General features: G+C 39.3%; 1 protein-coding gene across 12 annotated transcripts in view; it reads left to right on the top strand.

The window, feature by feature from the left end:
* The window catches only part of LOC106948021 (disco-interacting protein 2 homolog A), an 87,046-nt gene that overhangs the window by 53,348 nt on the left and 14,414 nt on the right, over positions 1–19,284 (top strand). For 5 of the 12 annotated variants that reach the window (XM_015033443.1, XM_015033441.1, XM_015033442.1 and 2 more), the window contains exons 4-16: positions 1,064–1,183; positions 1,286–1,405; positions 4,766–5,029; positions 7,686–7,823; positions 9,487–9,528; positions 12,687–12,806; positions 15,209–15,406; positions 15,527–15,618; positions 16,386–16,496; positions 17,815–17,938; positions 18,028–18,137; positions 18,349–18,451; positions 19,074–19,138. In XM_015033443.1, coding sequence (XP_014888929.1) covers positions 1,064–1,183; positions 1,286–1,405; positions 4,766–5,029; positions 7,686–7,823; positions 9,487–9,528; positions 12,687–12,806; positions 15,209–15,406; positions 15,527–15,618; positions 16,386–16,496; positions 17,815–17,938; positions 18,028–18,137; positions 18,349–18,451; positions 19,074–19,138 — 1,607 coding nt within the window. The remainder of the gene's footprint in view (positions 1–1,063; positions 1,184–1,285; positions 1,406–4,765; positions 5,030–7,685; positions 7,824–9,486; positions 9,529–12,686; positions 12,807–15,208; positions 15,407–15,526; positions 15,619–16,385; positions 16,497–17,814; positions 17,939–18,027; positions 18,138–18,348; positions 18,452–19,073; positions 19,139–19,284) is intronic. The other 7 variants (XM_015033445.1, XM_015033447.1, XM_015033444.1 and 4 more) reach the window with 4 other exon arrangements.

The following is a 19,284-nucleotide window of genomic DNA, read 5'->3' as shown; positions in this document are numbered from 1 at the left end:
CTGGCTTGCTTTATGGACCTGTTTCCCTTCGGGAGATGCGGAAAGGCTGTTGTGTGACCGGACTGTCAGAGCGACGGAGGGGCATATGTTAATGTGTGAAGGCATACACCGAATGGCAAACACACAGTGTCATTCCATAAATGTTTTATGTTTTCAGTGTTGTATCTCATATGTTTAATGCTCATTTGACAAAATCAGAAGTGTACTTTTAATTGAATTATGCAATTAGCTCTGCTGTGTGTCTAATGCTGCTCTCTGAGAGTCGCTGACCATGTAGAAATCATTGATCCTCATTTAGATGGATGGATGGATGAATGGATGAATGAATGAATGAATGATAGGCCAGCTAGGTAAATTCAATATGCTGTAGGCTTAATGGTTTACAAGAAAGCTGCCAAATGCTAATTGTGACTTGGTTTTTATATTTAAAGGAAGAGAAAGTCTGTGCTGTAAAGAAATAGGGGTTACAAAAATGAACTCTACAATAAGAAAGCAGGTCAGTGATAAAGCTTCACTTTTCAGATATTCATGTGTTAAAGAAAAGTTAAAATAAAATCCCAGTAAAATACACTGAAGGTCATTGTTTCCATCGAGTGTGGAATGATGCAGCATGTTCAAAGTGTGTGAACACTTTAGCCACAGAAGAAGTGAAGCCAGTGATTGGGAGATTGGTGTTGAAACGGTGGTTTTAGGTTTCACCTCTGATGCTAATTAGTACATATTTAATGTGTGCTCCTTCTTGACACTCTTGGTATCTAATCATCTCCTTTCAGGTACCTCTGTGAAATCTGCTTTTACTTTATTTGGAAAACTTTGGTTTAGTTTTTAAAACTGTAAGAGAGACTGGTTGAGTCAAATACTTTCTAATTTTCAAATTGATAAATGCAAAGAAAGCAGACTAAGTATTAAAGGATTACATTTATATAACGAAAAATAGATCTGGCTGAAAAATAATTGGCACACTCAATTCCATTAAGGGGACATTCAGTAAATTGATTAATGTAACGTTATTCAATTGATGATTTGTTTCTTTCTGTAAATTTCAGTTCTGTTTTGTCTGCAGGCGTAGATCCATCTTTGCAAATTGACAACAGGATCCAGGCCTCCTCCCAAGTTGTTCTACCAGTTTCCAAACACAACAAGTCCCGGGCTGGCAATGCCCGTGATGAGCGCTTCAGATCTGGTAAGAACAAAACACACAAACAAAAAAAAGCTCAATCTCTGAAAAATCAAAATGTTGACTGTTTCTTTTCTTCAATCACCTAAAACAACTACCTTTCCGTAGATCTGCACACAGAGGCCGTCCAAGCTGCTTTGGCAAAGTACAAAGAGAGGAAAATGCCAATGCCCTCGAAGAGACGATCTGTATTAGTTCAGTCTTCAGTCGAGGCGTGCACCCCACCTGGTGAGTCTCCTTCTCCACCTTTACCTGCGCTAAAGTGAACTCCTCATGTTTGAGATCCGTGTTCTCGCTGGAGCTTCATCAATCCCATGAGCACTGGAGTGTGGGATGGTGACCCTGATTTGCTCTAGTGATTAATAAAGATGTTGCCAAGCATTTGCCTCTGGAAAGAAAGTGTGTAGTTTGATGAATGTGTTCATTCTTTGTGACTACAAAGGACTCAGTTCTTGACGTCGTGTTCCCAGGCCGACCTTCCCACATGTGCCGCATCACGGAGGCGTTATCAGATTTTTAACTTCGTCTCTCAATGTTGACCTTTTGCCTGCTTTTATAACTGTTTGTATTGTGTGGGCCAATTCATTTGAGTTTTCGATATTTTATTTCCTTCTTACATCTTTCTGCTTTCAAGGCCCCGCTTGGCGCTTTCATATTTCTTCTAATTCTTCAGTGAACAATTTGCGTTTGATTTGTTAAAAATGTCTCAAACGCTGATGTGCCTTTTATTATTGGTGTATGGGTGGAAGGAGAGGGGGAGAGCTGGAGCATGAAGGCTTAAATTAAAAGAGAGGACATAACAGAGGAACAAGTAACCAGACGAAGATCTTCAACAGTGAAAAGAAAGAGTGAATGTCTTCAAAGATTCTTCAACTCTGGAGTTTTTATTGTTCTCCATTGAGGTATGTGGGTTTGATTACAAAATCAAGAGCATACTTTACGACTAAGGTGTTCTTGACAAGCTGGACAATACCTCTGAAATCCTCCTGTCCTCTGTGATGGCCATGAGTCTAAGAATTTCAGGAGTAAATTTGCATCAAACAAGGTTGTATGAGTGCTCCCGCCAAGTTTAGTTGTGATAGCAGCCGTGTTCCTATTCATTGGATTCAGTTTATCCTCCTGTGCCCAGATCATAAACAGAAATTGTGGCAACATGTTTAGTTTAAATTAAACATGCATCCATCATAGTGTTGTGTCTGGTTTCACAATTTCAGGTTTTCCCGAAGCTTTGACCCTTCAATATTGATTATGTGTTACCATTTAAGAACTGATACACAAAGAGGCATTAGAGGAGCATTTGAAGTATTTTTTTTAGCCTTCCTTTCATGATAAGAAATTAGTTTTAATTTATATCAGGACCAAAGGTGACATCACATCACCATGTGAGAAAACAGGCTCAAATCAAAGTTTTGTTAATCAAAACCGGTTTTGGAGAAAACATATTAGACTTTCTTTAGAATTTTATATTAGCAATTAGCGCAATGAGTATAAAAAGAGCAATCTCTGTGCGCATAGATTTCCAATAAATAAATGTTTGATAAATAAATGTAAATATTTCAACCCTAATCAATTTTCTCCTCAGTATCTTTCTGACTACATACTGCTGTTGCATCATTGTGCAGCAGCATAACCATCTACAGTGACTCTTTAGAGTAACTTGGATAATTTCGGTTTCTACATCATTTCATTTCCTGTTGGGATGGGAAAAATAGTCGTGCAGATGATCTATATTTCTTAACCAGGTGCATTCAGCTTAAGAAAGATTGAAATTATCATTATAAGGAAACTGAATGTTAATTTTTGCACATATTTTCAGTGATGCTCCCATTTTCTTAGAGGTGCTTCCTCTGGCATTGTTTACCACCAGATAGGAGTTTTACTGTTTTGCTGTTTGTTTGCGGGAAGACATATACCACTGGTGCAATAACTGAGGTCTCGGTTATCGTCTGTTTTACCTCCTTTTTTATTGTATGTACTTATGTCTGCTTCTACAACCCTGTCTACCTGACCCAGACACTTTCTCTCTGTACATAATGTTGTCTCCTGGTGATATATACGCCTTCTTCCTTCAGCCTCCCTCTTTCTACTTTAAATTTATTCCCTGACCCTCTCCTTCCCTCCCTCGCTCGCCTAACTGTGTCAAAGTTACTGGAGAGTGAGAGAGAGCAGAGACGGGCAGAGGGATAACAAACAGAATCATAAATGTGAGATAACCCGCATGAGCCGTGCGATGGTACAGACATTAAATTGGTTCATTCTAATTCCACCTCCTCCGTCCCTCTTCTGACAGCCTCGACAAAACCAAATATCAGCTTAAAGCGAGCAGCAGTGGTTCTTAATAGTGTCTCAGCTGGTGGACTTGTCTTGTTAATACATTCTGTGGGTGATTAGAAAGAATAATCATCTGAAGTCGTTTTAGGAGAAGAAATATCCATCAGGCATGTGCTGATCACACACAGGGTCGAAATCCGTCTTCTAAACCCTTCTGTTCTCTTAATGCCTGTCTCTCGCTCTCTGTGGGCAGTTTTTGTAATTCATTAATGCTTTGTTATGCACAGCATAACAAAGCATTTCATCTAATATTTTAAGATGTTTGAAGGATTTTTGTATTTGTCTTTAAAACCTGCCCTCGTTTTCACATAGAAATAGGAATGGCTTTTAAAACTTTTTAAAATCTTTTTTTTTCCTATTGCTTAGTCCTTTTGTTGAACTCATGTCTGCAGAACATCAGTCAAAAGAAGCCCTTCTGTTTTTCAATCTATGTGAAAAACATTTGAAGCAGAGATGTGTTTGGAAGATGAAAATGAATGTATTCATTCTGAATTATCCTGATGTTGCTTTGAAGCTTTTCCTGTTTATTTTTGATGAGACCAACTGTTCACTGTAGCCTCTAAACACAGAAACTGGCTTTGATTTAACTCAACTTATGTTTTTTTTTTTTAAGCTGAACTTGTATGCCCTCATGTATTTTGTTCATAAATGTATTCTATAGCAAAATAGTATTGGACTGTTCTTCCAGTTTTTTCAATAAGGAAGTAAAGCCCGTACCTAGACACTTGTTTTTTGTGTTAGCTCATCTGAAGGGAGGACCAGGAATGGTGCGGTAAGTGTCGGTTGTATGAGCTGCTTTTAAAACAAACAAAATGGCGTCATGAACCGAACTGATCTGTTCCACGCAGCTCAGTGGAAAGAAGATGTGATGTGAAACACCTTCCTGATATCGAACATGAACTGTCTTTACTCAGTGATTCACGCCAAAGATTGTTACCAGGACCTGGCATTGTTCTCAAACAGGAAAAAGATTATTCTTAAATTAGTTTTTTTTTTTTTTTTTAATCAGTGACCTTTACCTACTGTGACCTCTACCCTCTGCACTACACAGAGACCCAATAAGTCAAATATTTTTGTTTTTTTTTTTATAAACTTTTAACTGAAAGTCATTAGATTCCTGCAAAAAGCCAGTTGGCATCCCATTTCATCTTCCTCCATTTTCCCCTCATGACTGCATGGATGGTGTTTTTTTTTCTTCTCCTTCTTTTTTCTTTCCTGCTCTTCTGACTCGGCTCTGTTTTGACTTCCTCAACGCAGACACCTCCTCAGCGTCAGAAGATGAGGGCTCACTGCGACGGCAGGGACGCCTAGCCACATCCACGCCCTATCAGGGTCACAGCCACGCAGCAGTCGAGCACTGGTTCAACCGGGTCATCCAGGGCTCGTCCACCTCCTCCTCAGCCTCATCCACCTCATCCCACCCAGGAGGCAGATCTGTCACCAACAGCGCCGCTCACGCTGCCCTCAACGCCAACGCCACTGCGACCGCGCTAGCAGACCTCATGGCACACACCCAGCTGGGTCAGTCTCATATCTCAGTGTTTATTTCCGCAGATGCGGCGACACACACATACGGTGATTTGCAAAGTATTGCTTGGACCATAACACATTCAAATTTCAGTGTGTTTTACTGGGATTTTATGCCAACACAAAGCAATGTTTACACAACGGAGACCAAACATTTCTGCCCATTCTTCATTGCAAAACAGCTTGAGTTCAGTCAGGTTAGATTGAGATTGTGATAATCCATCTTCAAGAATTTCAGTTAGATTTTGGTCTGGACTTCAACTAGGCCACAAACTCTTCCTACTGTAAGTCTGGGTGGATTTTTATGTTTGTTGCCCTGCTGGGATGTTGCTACCACTGTGATTCACCATAAAATTAGTGTTTTCGCCACACACATGTTTCAGTATGTAGGTCAGAAAGTTGTGAGACTTGCCTGCTTCCAAAAATCCAAATAAAACACACTGAAGTTTGTGGTTGTAACATGAATATAGGAAGGAATATTCATATGTTTGTAAAGCAATGAATGCACAATTGTAAAAGACTTCATTTAAGAAGTCCTTTTAATTGAAGTTTGTTGGGTTAGTCAGCACTTTTTTTTAAAACACGAGAAAGGTAAAAATCTTCATGTTGAGTTATTGTGTGACGGGCTTAAATCACATCTTTCAAATTAGTGACCACTGTCTAACTGTTAGTCATGTGAAGAAGCTCTCTGTCGTATCACAGCCAAATCCAAATCAGCTTGCTCTGGTTGCCATAACAGAGCTGTTTAAGGAGATTCACTATATTTATCGCTGTCAGTGTTTCTTCACAATCTGGTTTCTTCTGACCTCGTCTGTGTGTTTGCCGGTGTGACTCTGTGCTCGGCCATATTCTATCACGATAAAGCCGTCTTCTCCTGCTCAAGGTTGCTTGTGTCATAAAGTAGCCAGAGTGGTTGCTGCTGTTTGAAGCTGTAAATAAATTTCCAATGTTAGCGTGCTCCTTCTCCCCCCTTAAATACTCAGTATGTGTATCACTCACCTTTCCACGAGACACTTACTGCTGATATACCATCACAGGAAGGCAGCAGCTGAAAGTTGTGTTGGATGGAAATGCACAAGAAGCAGGATTTGTGGGTTTTAAGGCACATCTCGCAAGAGAAATGCTGATGATGCAGTTGTTTTGGACTCATAACCATTGAGACACACCATCAATTTATTTTCATTCTTATTTTATTACACCACAACACTTGGAAAAACAAAAAGATCTGTTTAATACCTCAGTTCAACCTCAAAACCTACATTTTTTTATTTATTTTATCAATCCATTTTATTTTGACCTAATTTAACTACATTTTTTAACTATTTTTCCTGACAAGACCACAAGTTATGTGATTTTTGTGCCGTGGTTGGCCACACGTACTTTTAACAGCTGGAGATTTTCTTCTGGACACCCCTCACTGAGCCAGAAATATGTAGAAGAGACAGAACAAGAGTCTTAATTTCACACTTTGGAAACATGCTTCATTTTAATCAAAATACTAGGCTCATGACTATTTTTCTAAGTGGAAATATAGGTCAGCAGATAAAAGCAATAAGCTGTGACTTATCAGCATGCACTTTTGCCACAGTAAATAGTTCTAAAGACTTGCTGCTATGTTTGGAGGTTGTCTCTTCCCTCCTCATCTTCCACACATTTTTCTCTGCGGTCTGGTGGAAAATACCAACAAGAGGCCTGGGGCCAATCCCGTAGCCATGTGTATTCCCACATTCCACCCCTCTGGATCATCTCTAAGATGTTTCAGGACTGCTGTGCATATGTGGGGGAAAAAACAAAACAAAAGAGTTTTAAAGATGTAGCACTTACACAGGGATTTGGAACCAGATTACAAACGGTATTTTTAAATTGCCTAGTCTCTACTAATTATTAACATTATCTAGAAACAGTAGCAATTAGTTGTATTAATCATTTTAAATAGATAACATTGGGTTCATATATTGAAGTAAAAGTATGTTGATACTTGCAAAACTTATTGACATTTCTTAATTAGCAATAAGGCTGTAATAATGTCCACGGACATGTGATTTTAGGTATTTTTTCCCACTATTTATACCTGGCTGGGAAATGTTAATAAAATAAATCAAATCAAATCAAATGTGAAGTCTGTGTTAGAACTAAACTAATTGTCCCAAATCTTTATTTCATTTCAATGTAAACGCATCACAAAACATGCTGTTGATCTGTTTGCAGCTCAAAAAAGAAGCGGTTTTATGTTTTGATGCTTTTAATTGATGCATAAAAAAGATTTTTCAAGATTTGATGAAGGAAAAATTGGCCTATTTCAATCTCTGCCTGACAGCTTGGTGCATCACAAGTCACCAAGACAAAGAGTTTGTTCAGAAATGGAGGTCCTTTGTTGAGCAAATGTTAAACTTTAATATGTTAAAGAGAGTCATTTGAACACTGAATGATCATGTTCTTTGTTTTCTGATCAGCCTAAACGTTCAGCTAAAAAATCCTTCAATAAAGCTGTCATCCTCTCCTGATCTTCTGAGGAGTCGCATCTTAAAATGAATCATCATTACAGCCTCTAGGTTCTGTCAAAACACAAATGTGTTAGGACAGAGTGTTTCATGATGACAGCCCAAAATACAGGCTGACCTTTTAACCCCAGACACCCCACTCATCGCAGATAACCACTCAGCACCCCCCGACGTGACGGGGTTGTCCGAGCGCTCCTCGATTCACCTGGAGCGGCCCCAGGTGGGCTCGGTGCGAGGCGTTTCCCGCAGCTACAACCACCATGCCAGCATGATGGAGACCGCAGATGGTGAGTTTCTTCCTCCTCAGTCTCACTCGCACACACAGAGCATCTCCTCCCTGCTGTCTGTCCCTCTGTCCAGCCCTCCACCCGTCGGCTTTTCTGACAGGCACAACTGACCCCGCTAGCTGACCCTCTCACTGTGTCATGGTAACAGCCTCTCCAATCCCTCTGGAAACGTCACAGCAATTTTATCTGCAAATATTGTTACTAATAATATTGTTACTAATATTGTAACAATATTTATCTGCAAATATTGTTACTAATGATTACCTCGCCTTGGTTAGGCGAGGTAATCATAATTACCTCGCCTAACCAAGGCGAGGTAATTATGATTATCAGCAGAAGGAAATAATTTCTTTTTAAACAGACAATTAAGGGACTTTGAGCAAAATCTTTGTCAATCGAAACTGAGTCAGTGCTTTAAATAGAAAATTATGATGTGATGCAAGAGTAGCTAATTATTCGTGTTAGTGTTGTATGTACTAATCACTGTTAATGTGCATCTTTTGATGTGCTGCTTAAATAAATAGTACTTTCCACAGCATACATACTCTTTTAGGTTTTCTACATTTGGTCACTTTTTTTTTCCATCAACTTATTTTGTTATCATTTTTTGTACAGCACTATGCTGCAGTTTTAAACCTGTTTTTAAAGTGCTATATGTTGCATTCAGTATTGTTTTCGGTGATAGACCAAAACAGTAGAGTATAATTGTGAAGTGAAAAGAAGTAAAGGATACTGATTTTCTGATCATATTCATATTTTTGTGATTCAAAAACTGAAAAGTGTGGCATGCATTCAGCCCCCCCCCTGAGTCATTGTTTTATAGAGTCACTAATCTAGAGACTGAATTTTTGCTCATTCTTCTTTGCAGTCAGATTGGACAGAGAACATCGTTTCCAATGAAGTTTCACGTTTTGCCAAATATTCCCAAGTGGATTTAGGTTTTAAATTCTTGAAAACTATGACCCCCCCCCACACACACACACACACACACACTTTGCAATTCTTGACTAATTGTGATGGTCTATCAAATGAGATCTCATTGAATAATCCTTGAGTGTTAAAACACTCAAGGATTATTAACACTTTCTCAAAGCACTTAAAGGTATAACTCTCTTACAAACAGAGGATGGTGTCTGTCTGTGTAAAACATCTGTGTTTATTAGCAAGCAATGTACATAATGCTGTTGCAGTGTTTTTAGGATTCATATCAATAATATGTAACAAACTGTATCCATCTTAAAAAAAAAGCAAGGAGAATTAAAGTAAAACAATGTTTTCTTCAGAAAATGTCAACCCTGTCAAATAGTGAAAATGGACCCATCATCCTCCTGTCATTCCTTTCTTCTTTCTGTTAGTCATTCATCAGCATTTTAATAACATGACAACTTATAAACCACAGCACAGAGTCAGCAGAGCCTCACTCTACCGATGCAGACTATCTGCTAACAAATACTAAACATCACTTCACCCACCCGGTGCTCTGCAGTGAAGGTAGCTGTTCAATGAGTGCATTCATAAGACGTATTCATTGCCATGTTTTCTCCTTCTGTTGTTTGCTATCACAGTCTAACCTCTGCGAAGCAGCCAGTAGATTTCTCACACATTCAAGCACAGAAGCTTGGTAGGATTGTTTCACTGACACGTTGATATGTCTCTCCTCCAGGCTGTGAGTGGGGAGGTGACGGATCCCTGACTTTAATCGATGGTATTTATAATTGTTCCTCCAGTTCTGTGGCAGGCTGGTGTTTGAGCACTAAGCTGCTTGTGTATTTGTGCGTGCGTGCGTGTGTGTGTGTGTGTGTGTGTGTGTGTTTTTGTGGTTCTGCCTTTGCCTCTGCTGTTAGGTTGCCGCTTTGCTTTGTAAAAGCATTTGAAAAGCTGAAGTGTGGAATACAGTGTGCTCCCTTGACTGTGTTTTTAGCCTCGTCTAACCCAGCTGATTTCTGCAGAAGAAGACAGTGTAAACAGATGTAACTGGTCATCTGGCCTTGTGAATATTTAACATATTGGCATTCTGGTTTCTTCGCTCAAAGTGATAAAGCTCACCGCAATGTGTGACACCAGCCGGTTAGCCTGTAGCTCTGCAGATGCTTCAGCGAGGGCGGCTGTCAGTCACTGCTTCCATTTTAAAACTCATTCATTAGCCACACATTGAGTTCAGTCTTTCTGCACTCGCTAGTTGGGGTTTGTAACAAGTCTACATTTAAATCAATGTTTTACTGCAGTAGAACAATTTGAAACTGAAAATGTATTCAGTGGGAAAATGAAATAAAAAAAAAGATTATATGTGGCACAATTATTGGTAACCAAGCATTTTTTTTTCCAATTATGCTTTAACTTTTAAGTTGACTTTCTAGGAACGTCTTACTTATCAGTAGCTTTTCAGCGGTTCTTTGGTTTAAATATGACATCTGACCAGTTTCTATTGGATGAGGACACATATTTATGTTTCTACTACACACAGTGAGCAGGATGGCAAGGGAGGTAAATAAAATATTTGGAGCTGATCTTCACAGAAAGGCAGCAAAGAACATCCTCTTTGGATCACCAAGTCTCCTCCAGGTGCTGCCTGCATGTCAAATGGTTGTTTGGGAGGGAAACTTTTTTTTATCCTACCATGCCAAATATAAACATGTGGAGCCTTCTTAATTCTACTGGAAGCATTTGTTTTAGACATATGAGACTAATAGTGCGTCATCTTTATGCTCAGAAATTGGATTTTTCTGTTGTCAGTCATAAGTAAAGCTTCTAGAAGTTAAAATGCTGATTAAGAAAGTCTCTGAGTGGTCTCTGGCTCTGGATCCAATGTGGGTCTTGTGGATTTAATAATGTAGTGAAAATTGCAGGTATAAACTGTTTATTAGCACTTTTGACAGTTTGTCTATTTAAACCACTGGTTTAAACTGTTTAAACCACTGGTTTAAACTGTTTAAACCAGTGGTGAGTAGCACTCTTCAGATACGTCACATACTACTGAGAGAAATATTGTACATTGTTATGGCACAATCGGCTTATATTGCTGAATATGCTTAGCACCACAACAAATAGCATATCTTTGTGCTTTTCCGACTTGCAACTAGAACAGGCTTAACTTGGGTGTGACGTCATTCGGAGATCAGAGCTCTGACTGGCAGGACAAATTGGGCACACCACAAGCTTGATCTTTTTAGCAATAAATGCTACACAAACGGATTGGCCTGAAACAACAAAGAAAGTGCCTCTTGCCTGTTGTTTGGTATGCCAACAAATCCATATCCATTTTGATCTTATTTTCCTTCCCTCTTTAGTCCAAATGTTTCAAGGACGGATTTGTTTTTTATATGTGTTCAGCTTTCTAGTAGAAAATACTAAAAACAGCTGTGAAATATTCAATTATTTTATTAATTTATGCCCTTGGTTTCAATTGGAACCATAATAAACATTTCCAAATTGGAACAATGCTGCATTTTAATTACAACCTGGGGGCACTGCGGTTTTAGTATAATTATAATCCCTGGCTGAAAATGGTCTACGCATCAAATGCACCTACACAAATCAGACGTCTTCTGTTTGAATATACTGTGAAAACTAGAAAACCTATCTGCACCAACAAATATGGGGAAAATGAAACTATGTATTTATGAGCCATTTTTGTGTCAGAAGTGGTTGGAACAGTCTTGTGGCTCAGACCCGCAGACACGGTCAGGACCTTGAAATATTTCTGACAGATGGAAGTAACACATGTTGGTTTATTTGGGTTTGTTAGCAGCAATTGAAATATAGCAGAACACAGTTGTTATTCCTTAAATGCATCTTTATTATACATTGGGTTTGTTAGTTTATGCAATAAAAAGTTTCTGTTGAAAGATGTCACATTTTCCTTTACTTTAAGCCAAAACCAGTCCTGGAGGCATAAATCACCAAAGTCATATACAGATTAATTATAGTGCTTTAATAGATGGGTCCTGGTTGGCTTTGATATTAGTGATCAGGGCTCATTAATTGGTGGGATTTATGTCCCGTGAGCATCAGGACTTCCTAATTGGCCAATCAGGGGCTGCTGACCCCCACACATTAACTCCCAGTACATCTGTGCCCACATAAGGAGGCAGCATCTGTCTTACTCTGGGCTTTTATTATAAGATAGATGCAGCATGCTGCGTACAGCTGTGGCTTTCAGCTCCCTTGGCTGTCTGGAATGTCTAGCATTTTCATAATTTAAGGGTGAAATTAAATGGTGAACGTATTGTCTGATAAATCTAGTCTGAGACCAAGCAGTACTTGAAGAAAATCTAACAGGACATCAGTCCTCATTTGTATTCAGTCTGTTGTCTCTGTGCTTTGCCTGCTCTTACATCTGATTTTAAAGTGTGGTCATGTATACCATGTGAAAAGCATACACGTGTATTTTTTTATGTACATTCAAACTAATGATCTACTGATTGTGATCTGTTTCTGTGTGTGTAATAAGGACACCTTTATAGACATTTTATAATTTACATGCCACAGAGAGGACATCTGTGTTGCTAGGCAGCAGGAGGTGGCGCGCTGTTTTTACATTTATTTTTCTGTGAGGTTTACTCGTATTTTTAGAGATTCCTGGCTGAATGTTTGACCTCCAGGTGTCGGTTCCTCTTGTTTTGTTGTCATGCTCCAGTGTGACAGCTCATTGTCCTCTAAATTGCACCATACCACCAGGCTGACCTTTCCCCCTATCTATGCTCTTCTCATTGCTTCATCAATCTGCGCATCTACACATCCCACCACTGCAACATCCCTCCTTGTTTTTGTATTTCATGCTCGTTTCCCGTCACATTTCTGCTTTGCCTTGTTTGCGTCTACCCTCGCTTCTTACCTCTCACTCCCTTCAAACTCATTTTATAGGTGTTCCTGTCAACAGTCGTGTCTCCAACAAAATCCAGCAGCTGCTCAATACATTAAAGAGACCAAAGCGTCCACCATTACGTGAATTCTTTGTTGACGACTTCGAGGAGCTTTTAGATGGTAAGATGACCTAAAAGTAATTGTTTTTGCTACTAACCAAATCTTGAGAAACTATTTTTTCCAGCCTATTAATTTGATTCTTGACCTATAATTCTTCGTCAAGTTTTACATCTCTAGTCCAAATAGTTACCTCACTTAAGGATTTTTTTTCCCCATTATGCTTCCCTGAAATTATATCCTTCATATCTTTTAGGAACACTTAATCTCCTTGGACTGTTTGTTGTATTCATTCCCACTACCATTCAGAACCAATTACTCTTAGAAGCTTGTTTCTCCTATAATTACTGCTTGCAGAAATACGTAAAATGCAAAAAAAAAAAAAACTAGTACAGATCATCTAAAAATGCAGCCAAAGTCATGAAAGAGTGATAATATTGTGTTTAACAAATTGGAACATTGGTATATAAAACAATGTCCACAATGGACATGTATGTGGTGGGAGTAAATCAAAGCACATGGAGTGAAGATTATGTTATTTCCAGTGAGGAGAGCGAAGTGAAGACACATTTTGGCTTAGAGCAGTAGCTTGGAGAGCTAACAAACCAGCACCCTATGGTCTGATTTAAAAGCATTCTGTTGTAAACCCAGTGTAACCTCTTAGCACTAAAATCCAGGTAGCATTCAAATATACAAATTCTGGTTCTGACCAGCATTTCTACTATGATCTAAACAGCGATGCATAAGCACATTACTCTTAAAAACTGTCATCTAAACAACTGATATTTTGTAGTCATACTGCAGCTGCCTTAAAACACACTCTTCTTCACAGAAAAGTAGATTTTGCAGCTGAAGCTATCGTGGCAAAAAACAGGAGGATCGTCTTTAGAGAAGAGGGTATTAATTTAACGCTCTCTGGACATCAGCAGATATTTAGTTTTGAATGAGAACACAAAAGGTAAAAACTGCTGTCAAAGAAAGCATATGGTTTTAGAAACCTTATGCTCACAAAGAGCTCCTCTTGGTGGTCAGGCTGTTTGCACCCCGCTCGAGATGAATAGTTGTGGCATGAACCATCTTGTCACCCTCCCTCAAGTTTGCATTGTTCCTCCCCTTAAATCCAAGATTTCAGTTGTTTTTTTTTTAATTGTTTTTATTGGCTGAGGAGGAATCCATCTGTTCCACCTGTTTATTTCCACAGAGCTCTTTCACATTTCCTCCAGAGATTATCTTTTGTGCAAACTTCATTCTTTTTCTGTGTTGCCAATAAGCGAGCATGGATCCATTCAACATGTTCCTGTCAAGGAAAGAATTACTCCTCTGGTTATCATTAGATATTTCCAGACGGTGCCATTTCAGACCAAATGTGTTGTGGCCTTCTGCTTTACTGGCTGTAATAAAAAGGCTCCTTTTGTTAAAATGTGTATTCTTTGATAAAACAAGGGAGATGGCTTATTGTGAGTCGTATATGCTTACTTACAATGTTTGTGTGTTTTTTTTTTTTTTTGGCTATATGATCTTTAAAAATATGAACTGTAGATCAATTTAAAAAACTGGAATTACTGACATATAATGCATAGAATAATCAAGCAATTTGGCAAGTTTGGCTTTCTTTCCTTCACAAAACTACATTTGGAAGGTTCAGGGTAGCAACAAAAGTACGACTGCTCACAATTGTAGATTCTGGGGTAAATTTCTGTCTTATAAATCTGTTTTATAAGATAACAGGTTACAGGTTTAAGGATGACCTGGGAAAAGTACCCAGATTACTGGAAAAGGTTTCTGAAGTAGTCATGCCTTAAGAATCTCAAAATTGAGCACTTTCAGTTTTTTGATCTTATTTGCAGTTGAGATCACTCGGCACGAAGGACTTATTAGGCAAGAAATGAGCGAAAACAGACGACCAGCCCAGTCCATCTATTTCCTACATTCCTGGCATGGTGCTTTGGGTGGTCCTCTGCCACCTTGAATAAACATTGTCTAGATGAAAATCTGTCTGGAGCAGCAACTCATCAGCAGGTATTTGTAAAGGCTGGCTGGTTCTGGCACAGATGCTGTGGTGATCCGCTTACTGTGAGCAGAAAAACACACAGAGGTAAAACAGCAGCAGACTGAACACATTTTATTCCAAACAAAATCGTTTTATTTGGCAAGAATCTTCACCTGCAAGCTCTGCTTAAAAGCTCTGACTTGCCAGTAAGATTGAATTTAACTGGTATTATTCTTTCACCCCAAGCAGTTAAAACCTCTGAAAGGTAAAAAATAAATAAATAAATACATGGTTGTGAAAACTTCTCATCCTTCATTTCCCTCACACACTGTCGTTTAATCCCATCTGTTTCTGTGTCACTTTCTCCTAACATGGTTGTTAGATTTGAAAACAGCTCAGGGCCTAGTTCTGCTCTGATACTCAGAATATCCACTAATCCACCCTCTCAGAAAGATGCTCTTTCCTCTGTTTTTAGTCCAGCAGCCCGATCCCAACCAGCCCAGGCCAGAGGGCCAGCAGATGAGCCCCCTGGAGGGAGAGCCTCTCGGGGTGGCCACCAACTGGCCTCCTTCTCTGCCAGCAGCCCTGCAAAGGTGGGCCACCACTCATCCAAAGAACCCCTGTCTGACAGCACTCGATAACGCCGGCAAGCCCGTCTACACACTCACCTACGGTAGGCATAAACCTGTGGAGAACGAGCCCGGCAGTGGAGTAAAGAATATAAAACTGTACCAGCTCTTCTTTATGAACTTATGCTTTACGTGTATTTGATGGTGTGCATTAATTCGTGCAGGCAAACTTTGGACCCGCAGTCAGAAACTGGCCTACACTTTGCTAAACAAGCTGAGCAGCAGAAATGAGCCTTTGCTAATGCCTGGAGACAGAGTAAGTCATGAGATCCAGCTGTGTGCTCATTTCTGAAAAGATGCAAAGCTATTTATCCAATCACGTCTACTTGAAATAACTAATGTATTTGATGAGCATGAAATGCTCAAAATGCCATGGGTAATCTTTGCAGCCAGAGAATCGTTTAAACATTTCAGAATCTATCAAACTCCAAAGTGAGTGTACTGCTGGAAAGATAGCATTTCTGGGGTTTATGCATGAATAGATGCCAAACCTCACATAAACATTGGTTTGGTGTTTCTTCTATTTCCAATCTTTGTGTTTAACTAAGCACATCGACTGCCAACTAAAACCTAATATTTATCATGGCTTTATGATGCTAGCTATTTCTTAGGGAGAGAAAACAAGTCATTTTCATAAACTGATACAATACAGATGCTACAGTCAGTGCTTTACAGTGCCTTGCAAAAGTATTCACACCCCTTTAACTTTCTCACCTTTTATACGACAGCCACAAACCTGAGCAGGTGATTGACCAAGGCAAAGTAGTTTATGAATGTTACGTGGGGGGAAAAAAAAGTTATACATGTTTTTTTGTTTTTTTTTAAATACAAATTTAAAAAGCGCTGCATTTGTGCTGGTCTGTATAACAAATTTCCAGTAAATAAATTGAGATTCGTCACTGTAATGTGACAAATCTTGTACACTGTGAATACATTTGAAAGGCACTGTGGTACTGATGATCAGTTGTCTACTCAAGCCCTAACCTTTCCATGTTTTCAACATCTTGTTTGCCTCTCCATCAGGTTGCGCTCGTTTTCCCCAACAATGACCCCATGATGTTCATGGTGGCCTTCTACGGCTGCCTCCTGGCAGAGCTGGTCCCTGTGCCTATTGAAGTCCCGCTGACCAGAAAGGTAAAGAAAGAAAATACAAACAAAACCTCTTGAGTCTGTGTTTTTCATACTTTCTGTCAGTATTTACAAATCAGCACTGACCCCTGCTGGATATGAATAAGCCCAGATGTGCACTGCCCTGCAGTTACAGTATTTAACGGGAATCATTTCTGTTTTATTTGGTTATTAAATACGGCTAAGGAGCGTGTAGTTTGCAGTTATGTGTTATTATCTCACCACAGCAGCAGCGCAGTGTCTGACATGTTTGCTTACAGATCGCCATAATGCGATGCCACTTCAGCGCACTCATCAGCACATACCTTGCTAAATTCATCCACATTAGCTACGCTGGGTGAATAGTAATTGATGTTCTTGATTGCCTTTATGAGCATGCTGTTGGCACACACTGGGCTGTAATCAATAAAAGGTGCGTGGGGTGAAAAGAAGAATAATTATAGTCAAAATATTAGATCACGGGCCAACTGTTCTCAGGAGCCAAAACCTCATTGGCTCATTTTGACAACACCGATCACTCTTCCTCCTCTCTTTGTTTCCCTCAGTCATTTCTCTCTTTGTGATTATTATCTTTGCACTGTCTCTCTTTTCTTCTATTTTCCTTCTCTCTCTTCTTCTCCCACTTCTTTACCTCCCCTGAGCTGTGTAGTTTTCCCAGCATGACTCTTGCGCTAAGATAATTTGCAGACCTAATATGAGTGTGTTAGATCAGGGGCTTAGTTTTTTGTTTTTTTAATAGCAGTTGGCTGTCACTCAGTTTTCTTCATTCCCTACATTCAGGAACATTCAGCGTTCTGATTAATACAAAGGGGTGTATGTTTCTATAGCGGAAGGACAAGATTGTGTTGCATTTGTACTCAGCCAGCCTGAGTCAATGCTCCAGATGTAGCAGCATGATGCTTTACAATAAAAACTGCAGGTCTTCTGCGGTTTTCTCTACCAACTGTGCAAAACTTTTTCTCATTCTTCTTTGAAAAATCAAAGCTCAGTGAAAGTAGCTGTCTGAATGAATGTTGTTCACTAAAACAATCTGGGACCTTCATAAACAGCCGCATTTATACTAATATCAAATTACAAACAGTTAATGGTAGTATTGTAAAGGGGGCTCATGATTACTGCACACCACTTTTTGTTATTATTTGCATTTGTTCATTTTTGTTACATTTTCCAATTATTATTTTGTGTGTCCCATTAAAATGCATCAAAATTGTTAAAATGTGCTTTATCTTGTTAAAATTTGGGCTGCGTTGACTGTCTCAATATTTTACTGTTAGGATAGCCGAAGCTTTCCTGTTAGAAACCAACTCTCACTTTGCTATCCCAGGATGCAGGCAGTCAGCAGATTGGCTTTCTGTTGGGCAGCTGCGGGGTCACGCTGGCACTGACCACTGATGCTTGTCAGAAAGGCCTGCCCAAAGCACAAACAGGGGAGGTTGTCACTTTCAAAGGTGCGACTTTGGTTTGTTTTTGTTTCTACTTGCTTTGCGGTGTTAGTTTCATTTTGCTGGAAAGGATTTCTGTGTCTCCGTCTCTGCAGGCTGGCCACGGCTGCTTTGGTTCGTGACAGATGGAAAGCATGTTGTGAAGCCTCCGAAAGACTGGCACCCGCCAGTACGGGAAGCCAGCATTGACATCGCTTATATAGAAGTAAGAGCAGTTTAACAACATAATGCAATAATTGCATTATTAAAAGAGATGTTTTATGTCTGATATTACAAAATTAGCATACTATTTGCTTATTTTTTTGCTAATATTTGATAATATTCAATTTTGTTTACTAGTTAAATTGTTAAGGAGCCATGCTTTTTAAATTTCAACACATTTCTATCTGTGTTTTTCCTTTGCTTCCTCAATTCAGTATAAAACAAGCAAAGAGGGAAGCACCATGGGAATAACCGTGTCCCATTCAGCCATGCTGGCTCACTGTCAGGCCCTCACACAGGCCTGCGGCTACACAGAAGGTGGGGAGGACTCTGCTTACTATGAGTTATTGGTCTGTTATCATTTATTCATTACTGTGACATGGATATTTTAGGAGGAGAGACAAGTAAACCTACAACCAGCTTAAGTAATTCTGATTATGTTGAAGGTAAATATTGTGAAAAATAAATTGGCTCTGACTGCTCTACTTTTCCTTAAAGACACAGCAGGTCAGGTATAACAGATTGTCATCACTGAATACATATTTCATTATATATTTGGTAGCATAAAACCTCTCCTTTCACGTTCAGCAGCTCACATACCCTCTGTGGTGTAATTACGGTTTGATTTATGCTGCTTTCAGCTGGTTGTGTTTCAGTCTGTCAGACCTGCATCAGGTCTGCTTGAAAAGAACAAGAACATGAAGCACTTCCTTTCTCCCAGTGTCCCAGTTTTGCTCTAAATAACTCCGAACTCCACTGGTAGCCTGAAGTCACTCTCCAGATTTTGTTTCTAAAAGTTAATTTTGGCTCTCTTCTTCTTCAGTAAGATTCTTTTTGTTTTTGAATGCAACTGAAGACTGAGCATGTCGGATGAAATGTCACAAATATTGTTTATCCTCATAATTTAGACTTAATTCTTTCTGGTCTTTTTGATTTATAGGTGAAACTATCACGAATGTTCTGGACTTTAAACGCGAAGCAGGATTATGGCATGGTGTCCTCACGGTAGGTTTTTCACAATGTCTTGTAAAGACATTAAGACAGGCATGGAGCTGCAGCTCAATAAATTGAAAACTCATCAAAAAGTTTATTTCTGCAATTCAAACCATAAAGTGGAATCCCTGTGTAGTTTCATTGAATACAGATTGAAA

This window comes from Poecilia latipinna, unplaced genomic scaffold (genome assembly GCF_001443285.1).
Source record: "Poecilia latipinna isolate Pla-1442-1.1 unplaced genomic scaffold, P_latipinna-1.0 Scaffold269, whole genome shotgun sequence".
Classification (NCBI taxonomy): Eukaryota; Metazoa; Chordata; class Actinopteri; order Cyprinodontiformes; family Poeciliidae; genus Poecilia; species Poecilia latipinna.
The sequence above is the reverse complement of the archived record's forward strand: the minus strand, read 5'-3'. Positions and strand labels throughout refer to the sequence as shown.